The sequence below is a fragment of the Atractosteus spatula genome, chromosome 8 (assembly GCF_055471065.1).
Source record: "Atractosteus spatula isolate fAtrSpa1 chromosome 8, fAtrSpa1.hap1, whole genome shotgun sequence".
In the NCBI taxonomy this organism is placed as follows: Eukaryota; Metazoa; Chordata; class Actinopteri; order Semionotiformes; family Lepisosteidae; genus Atractosteus; species Atractosteus spatula.
The window spans coordinates 16,468,414-16,481,028 of record NC_142713.1 but is presented as its reverse complement, the minus strand read 5'-3'; the positions used below and the strand labels follow the sequence as shown (position 1 = coordinate 16,481,028).

General features: G+C 35.8%; 1 protein-coding gene across 6 annotated transcripts in view; it reads left to right on the top strand.

Annotated features, from left to right (window-relative positions):
* c2cd5 (C2 calcium dependent domain containing 5) overlaps positions 1-12,615 on the top strand; it is a 42,419-nt gene extending 29,804 nt beyond the window's left edge. For 4 of the 6 annotated variants that reach the window (XM_088923724.1, XM_088923723.1, XM_088923721.1 and 1 more), the window contains 12 exons: positions 149-289; positions 2,782-2,845; positions 3,034-3,095; positions 3,180-3,278; positions 3,490-3,579; positions 4,072-4,159; positions 5,393-5,485; positions 6,541-6,588; positions 6,748-6,849; positions 7,573-7,763; positions 8,675-8,821; positions 9,144-12,615. In XM_088923724.1, coding sequence (XP_088779850.1) covers positions 149-289; positions 2,782-2,845; positions 3,034-3,095; positions 3,180-3,278; positions 3,490-3,579; positions 4,072-4,159; positions 5,393-5,485; positions 6,541-6,588; positions 6,748-6,849; positions 7,573-7,763; positions 8,675-8,821; positions 9,144-9,275 — 1,257 coding nt within the window. In that variant the 3' untranslated portion in view covers positions 9,276-12,615. The remainder of the gene's footprint in view (positions 1-148; positions 290-2,781; positions 2,846-3,033; positions 3,096-3,179; positions 3,279-3,489; positions 3,580-4,071; positions 4,160-5,392; positions 5,486-6,540; positions 6,589-6,747; positions 6,850-7,572; positions 7,764-8,674; positions 8,822-9,143) is intronic. The other 2 variants (XM_088923725.1, XM_088923722.1) reach the window with 1 other exon arrangement.

Here is a 12,615-nt window from a genome sequence, read left to right as displayed (position 1 = left end):
TGCAGTAAAGCCAGTCATGAATGATCAGTTATTCAGTAAGATGCCAAATATTTGATCAATAGCCAAAGACATATTTTTTTTTAAACATATAAAGTGAAATTTTTTTCTGATATTCAGCTGTAATTTTTCCCTGTCTTTGTGCCTAAAGGAGGTAATTGATGAAATAATTGGTTCACCGATCCCAGAGCCCCGGCAGCGATCCAGACTCTTTAGGTCTCACTCGGAGAGTTCTGATGAGGTGTCAGAGCTGGATCTATCCCATGGGAAGAAGGACGCCTTTGTCCTTGAGGCAAGTCAGATATAGACAATATATTGCAGTTGCGAATTTATGAGCTAAAAGCAACAGCAGACCTTAATGCCTAAATTTTTAAATGAAAAACAACAGTCACAACATACAGATGCATTCCTGGACTGGACTGTCCTGGTCTAAACTGACTTCATTTTGCACTTACCTGCTTAAAGTTAAAGTTAGCAGCCAATTTCAGATATTTTTGCTCTCATTAGGACTTAACAGCATGAAACTCCAGTTTTGACTAGTGAAATGGACTTATACATCTGTCTGCAAGGAACATATCCTTAATGAATTGATCCTTAAGTGAATTAAGGATTAGCTGGAGTTGCTGGAGAAATGCAATGTAATGGAAGTGCCTAGGTTGACTACTGTACCCATGCTCTAAACAGACTTAATTCTGCTTTATGTATACAGTTGCAAGAAAAAGTTTGTGAACCCTTTGGAATTACCTGGATTTCTGCATTAGTCATAAAAATGTGGTCTGATCTTCAACTAAGTCACAAAAATAGACAAACACTATCTGCTTAAACTAATAACACACAAACAATTGTACTTCTTCTTGTCAATATTGAACACATCATTTAAACATTCACAGTTCAGGGTTGAAAAAAGTATGTTAACCATTGTATTTAGTAACTGGTAGAGCCTTTAGCAGCAATAACCTCCACCAAACGTTTCATGTATCTGCTGATGAGACTTACACAAAGGTTCGGAGAAATTTTAGACCATTCCTCCTGAAATGGAAATCTAATAAGTAAATTGATTCTTAAAATGTAAAGAGCCTTAGGAAAATATATAACAAAAATGTAACTGCTGTGCTATATGCTGATTGTCAGAAGACAGTTTGTCAAGACAGGACATACTGTCTAGATTACCAAATCCGCCGAATGCAATTGCTGAGCTTGGCAAAAATATGTACTGGCGCTTCTGGACTCTGACTTGGCCACTCCAGAGCGTGCATTTTCTTCTGTTTAAGCCATTCTGTTGTTGATTTACTCCTGTGTTTCAGATCATTGTCTTGTTGCATCACCCAACTTCTATTAAGCTTCAGGTGACGGACTCCTACCCTGACATTCTGCTGTAAAATTTCTTGATGCAATTTTGAATTCATTGTTCTCTCTGATAGCAAGCTGTCCAGGCCCTGAGGCAGCAAAGCAGCCTCAAACCATGATGCTCCCTCCACCATGCTTCACAGCTGGGATGCGGTTTTGGTGTTGGTGTGCAGTGTTTTTTTTCCTCCAAACATAGCATTGCGCATTTCTACCTAAGAGTTCAACTTTTGTCTCATCCATCCACAGAGCATTGTTCCAGAAGCATTGTGGAACATCCAGGTGGTCTTTTGCAAACTTGAGACGTGCAGCAATGTTTTTTTTTGAGAGCAGTTGTTTCCCCTTGGTGTCCTTCCATTAACACCATTCTTGTTCCGTGTTTTTCTTATAGTGGACACATGAACAGAGACTTTTGCAAGTTCAAGAGATTTCTGCAGGTCCTTTGCTGTTACCCTAGGGTTCTTTCTTACCTTCTTCAGCATTGCACACTGCGCTTTTGCCGTGATCTTTGCAGTACGCCCACTCCTAGGGAGAGTAACAACAGTACTGAATTTCCACCGTTTGTAGACAATATGTCTTACTGTGGATTGATGAACACCCAGGCTTTTAGAAATGCCTTTTTCTAGCTTTATGCATCTCTACAATTCTCCTTCTAAGGTCCTCTGATATTCCTTTTGATCGGGGCATGGTTCATATGAACAGCTCTTTCTTGAGAAGCGCAGACTCTGTCAGTAACCAAACTTTATGTGCCTTTTTAATAGGGCAGGGCACCTCCAACCCACACCTCCAATCTCATCTCATCTCATTGATTGGAACACAAATTAGCTTTTGGAGAAGTCATTAGCCAAGAGGTTCACATACTTTTTCCAACCTAGACTATGAATGTTTAAACGATGTATTCAGTACTGACGAGAAGAAGTACAATTGTTTGTGTGTTATTATTTTAAGCAGATTGTGTTTTATTATTGTGACTTAGTTGAAGATCAGACCACATTTTTATGAGTAATTAATGCAGAAATCCAGATAATTCCAAAGGGCTCTTTTTCTTGCAACTATATAAACTCAAACTCAAAGTTTGTAGTCATGGACAACGTTCCAACCCTTAGTTGGGCTTATCTTCATTAATACTCACATTTCCCTCAAATATATGTAGTGTTTTTACATATGCGTTAATTAGTGGGGTTTTTTAATAAGTGGAGGGTGAAGAGAATACAGTCATTTAAAAATCTTATATTATTTCTTATTTAAGCAGACAGTTCCTGAATTTTCATAGCAGCACTTGATGTGCTGCTCACAATGAAATCCACAATTCGGTATGAAGGCAGTCATTTAAATATTCCCTCCAATGTGTTAAGATTGAAATAACAATTTGCATTTGTGAGCCAAACATCCCTGAGATACTTATCCACATAAACTCTGACATTGTTGCTCTCTTTTCAGATTGATGATGCCGATGCAGTAGAAGATATCCATTCTTTACTGACAGATGCTCCTTTGCCACCAGGTACGGGAGAAGATTATTGGACAGGGTTCCTGTACAGCTTACAGAAAAGAGAGGGCTCTTAGACACTGTGTACCTTGATGTTTTCTTTAAATTAGTATTTATAATCTTTTATTATTAGTTCTTTGTGGATAACCCTTTTCCTTTTGTGAATTCACTTAGTCCTCTAAGGTATTGTTTATTCTTTATAGGGTTTTATAGTTGCAATACCGAGATAATGCCAGGGATATACAACTGGACAGCTGGAGTGCAGGTAATGCTAGTAGAATATTTTTTTGTTTCTTGGTAGTTAAGCACCTCTTTTGGAGTTTAAAACATCTCTTCTTTTGCCCATTAGATGTTTACCTCAGTGAGAGTATTCAGGTTAAACAATGCGATCCTGACAAACCAGGGACTCAACAAGACTTTTAATGATCTCTGTGAGAATCTGCTAAAGGTATGATTTTTCCCATATTGTACTGAGCATAATGGGGTTTTAATGAACTTTGTGAAATGTACTTAATGCTTTTCTTGAATAAGTCCTTCTCTAATGTGTAAATAATACTGAAGAACTGTTATTTACATGTTATTGGGAAATGATGTATCATAAGATTGATGTGTTTGGATTTGGAGAATTTGGGATTAAGGCTTCTGTCTTTGCCTTACAGAGTCTATATTTTAAACTGCGTTCCATGATCCCTTGCTGCCTGTGCCATGTGAACTTCGCTGTGGCTGTGCCTGAGGATGAACTTATTCAGGTTGGATAACAAGATGTTTGTTCATCCTTTCTGTGATTTTCATTAATTGTATTTTATGGGGTCGATTTATAGTGAGTTATAACATGCAAATTCTTCGGTTCTTCATTCTATAGTTCTTCAGTTGAGGCATATCTTAAGAACATAAGAAGTAATTCTTTCCATCTTGATTGCTTGGTTGGTACTGATTGTTAAAGATCTCATCCACACAATCTTTCTAGAATCCCACTGTGAACCCTCACATGGCTAGTAAGCAGACATTTATTACAGCCTTGTTTGCTTATAACCCACCACAGTCATTACCACATAAAATAAATTTACATGTGTTTCCAGGAATCCAGGTTCCCTAGCATTACTGGAATAGAAAGTGTTTTTTTCTGTTAAAATGGTGTTAAAAATCCATTACAGACTACATGATTACATTGATGTAAAGGTAAGGGGACATATGAAAAATATTACACTTGATATTGTCACAAATTTAATGAATTGTTTCAGGTGGCTGTCACTGCTGTTGCAATGACTTTTGACAAAGACCAAGCCCAAGAAAACTGGAAACTCAGTGTGGATAAGTCACTCATGAAAGGTATGATCTGTTTATTTATTAATGTGTATTAATGTGTTATTATCTATGTATTTATTAATGTGTTTTATCTTGTTTTATAGTAGCTTTGTACAAAAGTTTATATTTAATTTTGTTAACAGTGACCATAAAATTATTTTGTTTGCACAATATATTCTAAATAGTGTGATGCAAGATTGTAAATCATGTATGTCTAAGATGGGAAATAGGTGCGTCATATTTATTAAAGATCATAATGAATGAAAATCAGTTATAACTGCAATTTGCATTTTGCACAGTAAACAGGTGACCTAAATTATTCTGTTGCCTTTTATTTCAAATTATTTGCATCTACCTGTGAGTCTTTAACCAAGATGTTATTAAACGAGATATTGTTTCATTTGTTGTTCATCACTAAAAAACAGCCTGACCTGCTATCAACAGCAGTTTGGGTTTGTGTATCTAAACAGACGAACTACATCCTTGAAGATTAATCAGCATTTTCTTTGAAAAGATTATGGCATTGTTATTTCAGAATACATTAGTTTTAGTTAAAACCACAAGCCCTAAAGCCCTAAACCTAAAGGTTTGCAGTGTATATAAGAATGCTAATAATTATTTCAGCTTTGTCTTATTAACATATTTTAGAGTGAAGGAGAACTAGAATATTGACACAATTATTTAATTCCAAATTATCTGTACATATTTTATGTATTATTATAAGTAAATTTATAAGAAAAACAGTGTTGTCTTCATGGCATTGCAAGGAAAGGTATTTTGTGTGATGAAGATCCAATTTAAATTCAGATATCTAATTTGATCAGATATCTAATTTCAGTTCATAATTTAAATTAGAAGTTCAGATATCTGTTTTTTTTTCCATTTGCCTTTTCTATGTACAGATCAGATTTTCAGTTAATATGGCTGTGATTAATGTGTGGGTCAGCAACCTTTATTAAAAGAGCTTTATGTTTAAAAGCATTTCTTTCAATGGAGTCCAAAATAGTGTGAAGTATATAATTTGTTTTCAGTATGCAAATATGTACATATTTGAATCTCATGTGGGAAGACGTAGACTCAGTAAGAATGCTGATAGATCACAGCCCAGCTTTTCATTTGTTGCCTGAAATGGCCAAATCAAATAACGGAAAATTACATTTTAATGGTTGTTATTAAAAGGTGAGTATTCTCCTGGTTTATAGGAATGGAACTTATGTATTATGTTAGATAATGTTGCATGTTGTTTTGTTTTTAAAGTGATAAGTGAAAATGAGGAACAACTCCAATTTCCATTAGAGCTGTGTTCCGACTCCCCATGTGCAAACCCCTTCTCACCCGGCAGAAGCACAGGTAGGTAGAACCTCACAGTTCTTTACTGTACATTCACTGCATGTAGTAGAAGTTATCACACTAACAATAAATGCAATCCTTATTTAAGCTGCTTGGAAATCAGTTCAGCATGTTTGAAGTAAACTGCATTCAGAAGGATTGCTGAAAATAGCTTACATAACATGCCTAAAGTACTTTAGGGGAAATGTCCTGTTTGCTGCCAACAGATGTCACTTTTTTCCTTCAAAATGAATCTGAATGTACCAAATGTAAATTACTGGACCATAGCAGCCTAAGCTTCTATCATAACAAAAAACGAATTGAAGAAATGACTATTTAACCCATCTTGCTTGTTTGGTTGTTAAATAATCCAAGAGCATTCAGATGTTCTTTGAAGGATCTTAGGGGATCTCTACTTCAGCAAAGTGGAAGGGTAGTTTTCAAATCTCTTTATTTTCTTCCTTGTTCAGTGTTGAAAAGATAGTTTAATCCATCTGTATGTGATGAGTTATTGTTCTGTGAGTTTATATTTGATTTCTTTCCTTATCAGTGGTGTAATACTGATAAGTTTTACACCACTGTAAAACCACTGTTTTGTAATACTTTTTACTTAAGTACAGAGATATGTTCTTATAATAAACAAGCATGAACATCTTTTATCTGATGAAAGGTTTAAAGGGAAATCTTGGATGGATGGCCTAGTGTTTTGAACTTTAAGAGTTTAGAACATAATCTGCTACACTTTCAAATCCAGCTTCTCATATCACCCAGGGGTCTGGGACACAGGGGTATGCTGAGTGACTCTAGCAATTACCCAGAAACAGAGTGGACCTCCTTCATCAATATTTATGATGCATTTTTCATCTGTATTTCTTTTTTAAACAATTAATAATTAGTAGTAGACTACTGTCTGTTGCAGTTAAGGTAGCATGGTGGTAGCAGTGCTACCAGCCTTTAAACTAAACTAATGTTCCACAGGTAGCCTTAGAATCAGGAATTATACAGACAGGCATTGGGACATGCAGCTGTGTCACTGAATGACTACATCTTGAAATTGATTGTTTTGGTCTCATTAGGACTTCAGGAGTCCACAGGCATGCACACAGTCCCCGGTGCTCAAAGAGGTGAGTTATCGCTGCTTTGGCTCATTCTAATTAATTGGAAGAGGGTGCTTTAATTCTTTTTTTCACAGATAATTGATTCATCAGAGAAGCACTGAAGCAACAGACGTCATCCATATTTTCTTTTTTCTTTGTCTTTTTTTTCTGTCTGTGTGTTTTCAGCCACCTCAGTTGATTACAGTTCCTTTGCAGACAGATGCAGCACCTGGATAGAGCTCATTAAACTGAAAGCTCAGACCATAAGACGAGGATCAATTAAGACAAGTAGGAAAAAATGCTTCTAGCTGACTATGGTGACAATCTGAGCGGTACCTGTGATCCCTCAGTGGTGACAGGGTGGACTTTGCTGCCCAGAAATGGCATTACAGATCAAGCACAGCTGATTTCAGAGTGTGAAAGCTGAGGAATGCACTCCTTCGGGTTCTCCTCTGTGGAGTAGTGGTGCCAAAATGTTTTGATTGCATGAATGTGTAATGAGGCAGAATAAAAGTAATCTGAAATTATTTAAGAAAAAAAACAATCCACGTCCTGTTAATTTTGCTAAAAGCCTGTTGATCTGTTGTGGGCAAAAATCGATTTGCTAAAAATAATTAAGGGGTTACATTTTAACAAATGTAACATCTTTCACACTCTTGCTCCAAGAACCTTTCTTCAGCAGACAACTTTTTTGTGTTTCTTTGTCTTCATTGTCTGATTATTGTTGGTAAACCGTGGCCTATTGTCCTCTTTTCTGGCAAATCATTTATTTCAATCTTTTTTTCTATTTACTGCATGCAGTGCATGATTACATTTTCCTTCATGGCAGGCCATGCTTGATGTTACATCGCTGAAGCTTCAAAGATTGCTGAATGCCATCATACAACTACTCTGATGCACAGTGAATTCTTGTCTGCGTATTATGTATTTCATTGTTATTCATCTTTTCTGTGTTGGAAATTCATTCTACTAAATCCACTATCTTTTCTGTTTATTCTTACCTCTTTCTAGCTTCTTCACTTGAAAAAGCCAGTCCTCTGGCTGAAGGTCACTCACGTCTTCGTTCTACTACGTCATCCGCAGGCTGTACTGTCACTGTTGTCAAAATGACTCCGCTCTCTTTCATCCCTGGTGCAAAAATAATCAAATACGTTGGCATCATTAATATGTTCTTCATCCGAGAAACCACGTCGTTGCGGGAGGTGAGCAACAATGTAACAGACATAGGCAGATATAGTCCTCAGGGACTTAAAGGTGTGGAGCTAGACACCAGTTAGGTATGAAACTGCCCACATAGTTGTTTTTTTCCAAATGAAAATAAAAGAAATTTTGAAGTTTTTTTTTCCAAATGACAATACATTTCCAAATGATATAAGATAATGCAGCACAGAGTCTGCCTTGCAGAGTTGGGGCCCTGGGTTCACATCTGGACCTGGTGTGCTACCTGTGTGGAAGTTCTATGTTCTTCCCATGTACACACGGAGTTTGCCCGGGTGCTTCAGATTTCTTCCCATAGTCCAAAGACATACATGAAGGTTAATTACTGTAGTTTCTGTGAAAACTGGCCCTGTGATAGGCTCTGGCTCCCCCTTTTCACTGTATTGGATACCGTGGTTAGGAAACGCATGGATAAAATAATGCTAAATATGTGATTTTATTTTTTCTTAGAAAAATGTTGCATAAAAGGTTTTCTTGCCTTTGCATCTTCTGCTGAATGTAGTGATTGGTCAAAATAGGCCTGTCACAGTAAATAATGCTTCTCTGTTTTGGTCTTGGTTTGTTAAAATTAAAATTGATTGATTGTCCATTGCCAGTGGTGTTCTTTAGATAGATGTGTGTAATGTTTTGTTTTTAAAAACCTAGAAAAATAGAACACACAGTCATGGTGATCTGTTCATTCAGGTAACTGAAACATTGAATATTTTCATTCCAAGGTCCATTATCATGCATCTTGCAGAGACTCAGACTTAGGCTTTTTTTGAGTATTTTTGAGTGATCAGCATCATGCCCAGCCATGGGCCTAGAAGACCAAACAAAAATATTTCTTTTCTGTGATTTGTGTGCTTCACAGATTCTGTATGTTGGTTAAGATTTGATGTTTGTTTTTATGCAGGAGGGTGGTGTCAGTGGCTTTCTTCATGCATTCATTGCTGAGGTGTTTGCAATGGTCCGAGCCCATGTCGCAGCACTGGGTGGAAATGCTGTGGTCTCTTACATCATGAAGGAGTGTGTTTTCATGGAGAATCCAAACAAGAATCAGGTATTGCTGCTGGATTTTTAAACTGTACTTTGGCTGTTTGGCTTTTTATTTAATATACAACTGCCTCATTTACTATTTACTAAACTTTAGTTTAGTGCAAATAGTTGCAGGATGCACATCTCAGTTTCTGCCTTTACTGTATGTGCATCACAGGCAGACAGACATTTTGCTTTTAATGCAAGTGTATTTGTAGTAATATAAATAATGGCTAGGTCAATGACCGCTATGATGAAATAACGATATTAGAAGCGTAATAGTGTGAGGCATTGCTATACTCACAAATTCATTAACTATTTTTGCATTTGTTTTTTTTCCCCCTTAGGCTCAGTGCCTAATCAATGTAAGTGGTGATGCAGTGATCTTTGTCCGTGAGTCTGAACTGGAAGCCATGCCTGTACAGCCACAGACATCAACAGCACAAAGTTCCAGCAGTGGAGGAGAAGTTACTACATGAAGACAATTATGTGCTATTGCACACGTAAACAAAATCAGTTCCAGGTTGTGGCTGCCTTAAATCCCGATTGCTTCCTTTTTAACACTCCTTTAATCTATATTTTTTTTCACTGAGGAGTGAATTGGTGCAGATCTTTCCAGTACTCAAGAATCAGGAGCCATCACTCACCAAACCATCATTTTGCATTTTTGCATGAAAAGGCATCTTTAATGAGACTCAGATGACTTTCCCATGTTTGTAGTTAAGAGCATAGAAGTTCCTTTTGTGAGAGCACGGGCAAATTTATGTCATTTTTAATTGAAAAAATCTGTCATTGGAGACTTCTAATGTTTCACCCTACATTTAGGTACTAAAATTCCTGTTTATCAGTACTTATGTTTATTGTTTGTTTGTTTTTTAAATGCAACAAGACATGCCACTGTTACAAAAAATTGTACATTATGAACACCAAATTAATAGTCCTGCTATTTCAATTTCAGTAGCATTAGCTACAGTACATCTATAGCTGTTCTACCATATTTTTTACTATAATTCTTTCCACCAGGTGAATCATGTTAAATTCCTGTTTATCATCCTTGACTGTCATTTTGGTACTGGAAGGGCTTTATCTTACCTGGCTAAGGGACTTAGGTATGACTGACTGATATGCTAACTGGTTTTTGTTTTTTGGTTAAACCACATAAGCATTGCTGTTAGAGTTGGTAAATAGCTTTAAAGGAGCTTAAAAATGTGTTTTTGAAATCTCATGAACATACTACTGAACCTTGATATTTTTAAATTGACAAATGTTGAAGTTTCTAACTGCAGTAACAATTTTTAGAATAGGTGCCACAGAAAAATTGTGTAAATGTACTAAAATCTAAAATAGTATTTTTGTAATGAAGTGAGAAATTAGTCTAAAGTCCATATTTTGCATGTGTATGTGCAACTTAATCTTAGGTTTTGAATTTATATTGTTTGAAAGGTGTTGGTATATAATAAGCATATTTGTTGGTAAAGGTAATGCAGGTTCAAACCAATTGAGACTTGAATGTACATATAGACTGTTGCGTAGTTTAATTGGCAGCTTGCTGACCTTTCCTGTCAACCTTTTTCTTTGTTTATTGGCTTGAAGAGTCTCTCTTGAAAAATAAAATCATATGTTGAAATAATAAACCATATACAGCATTTCAATGTATTTTTTAAATTGTATTATCTTGCTTTCCAATAAGAATCAAGCACTTCGTATAGCTTTATTGTTATGAATCGTTTGGAACCAGAGAGACAATTTTTTCCAAGTTGCATATTAAATTAATTTTGTGGTATTTAGATACTCAAAATTAACTATCCAGAATTATTGATGAATGATTTATGTAGAAAGACAATGTGATAGACTCTTATTGGCATTTCACTATACTTTTTCCATTTCTCATGGCTGCAGATGAGCACCAATGTCTCATTGATTCAAGCTTTTGCAATTATGTGCATGAGAGTTAGTGTTTACATTCTTTGTGCTTTGGAAATGTCTTATAATGATTGTGACTATTGAAAAATCCAGACATCTTATATGAAAGTTTGTTCCTTGCTAAGAAATGTCCGATATGTTCAGACAAGCACAAATATGCAAATAAATGTCTCAAATATCGCCAGGAAATAGTTGAAAGATGGTGTTCAGTAATAGTAGAATGAAGTGATTTACCATCTGTGTTGCTAGAAAGAAACCATTCATCGACAGAAGGAAACTTTTATTAGGCATAAAATAGTATGTTGAAACTGGCTCCAGTTAGAGCATTTGGCTTTGCCTGCCAGGAGTTGTATGTGTTCACTTATCCTAGTAAAGACCCTTGTGGCAGAATTTTGTGCAAGCAGTAGCCAAATAATGCTTGTGTTGTACATCCTGCAAAAAGAGCATTATGATAGTTCAATCTGAAATCATGGATTAGGACAGAGAAATATGTGGCTCAAAAAATGTTACCCAGATTCCTTTGGATTTTATATTGGCTGTTAAGTCACCATTTTTGGCAAGTTATATTTGTTGTGTACCTAGTCAATCAAGATACTGTATCTTTACAGGGTTTAGTAATAAATGTCAGTAATACACTCACATAAGACTGATATTGGGGTATTGTCACCAGGCTTTGCACAGTTGTACAATTTTGTATCATCAACACTGTTGTAAAAGTAAAGCATAAGCTTTGTAACTAATATGACTCAATAGTAACCTATATAAAGAAAATAAAATTGGATCACAAATACAACTGTTTTAAAGTTTTATAACACGTTTAAGCTTTCTTGCTAGAACTGGAGCAGGAATCCATAAATAGTACTGCATTTCAGAAGTGTGGAGTTCAACATAGGCTTCAAGTCTCTGGGCATTCTTTTCTTAATGTTCTTATATTCAAGCACTCTAGCAAAAACAAGATAAAACTTTTAATTTTAGGACTTAATATAGTTATTAGATTGTAGTTTGCAATTCTCTGCAGCTACCTCCAACATCTCAGGATCTTCATGCTGTCCAATACTTCAGTTCTCAGTGTATTGAACATGACAATGCAGTGCTTTTCTTCAAAGTCCTAATCAGCTAGGGGCTGGAACAAACAGTTCCAACTGGAATCCCACAAATGGTAGGGTTGACTTTTAATGTTTTTTTCATAGTTCATTGTAACCAAAATAACCAGTTAATGCATTTACAGTATGTTTTATTGAACTAACTACACGTGCAGTCTAATAAAATTAAGCGGAAAAATGCAAAGTACTATATCCTACAAAAGATTTGAATATAAACCAGAGAAAAATAGCCTGTGTTTTACAGGAGCAACCAAGGTTTTTCTGAAGAGGGGGAAATGATCCATTCATTTCTGTGAGAAAGGCCTGATATAAATGTCTCACAAGAGGCATGATTGTTGTATGTTGCTCTGGTGCATCATTGAAGACAAGGTCATTGTCTCTTTATGGTGTGATATTCAGGGGAGCCAAATACATACTTGGTATTATATATTGGTTGCAGTATGGAATTGCATTTCTGCAAATTGGTCTTAGTTAAGCTAGCCTTTTCCAGTACTTCCTTTCACAAGAGTGTTTGTTAAATGCAGGAACAGGAATCATCACTCACAAAGCTGTTCTTATTTAAAGACATAGTTAATTCTGTATGCTCTACTTTTTGAAACTTTGTGCTAAAACTTTTTTTAAAACAAGATGAGAAATTGGCTCCATTAGGTCTCTTCTCTGTTGTATTAATATTGCTAATATAATTGTTAAACTAAATAGCTGTTCTACATAATGCATTAATGTTGTACCAGTACTTTTAAGTGTAATTTTAATTCATTCATCCACATTTCTTCTGAATAAAATAACAGTTCCT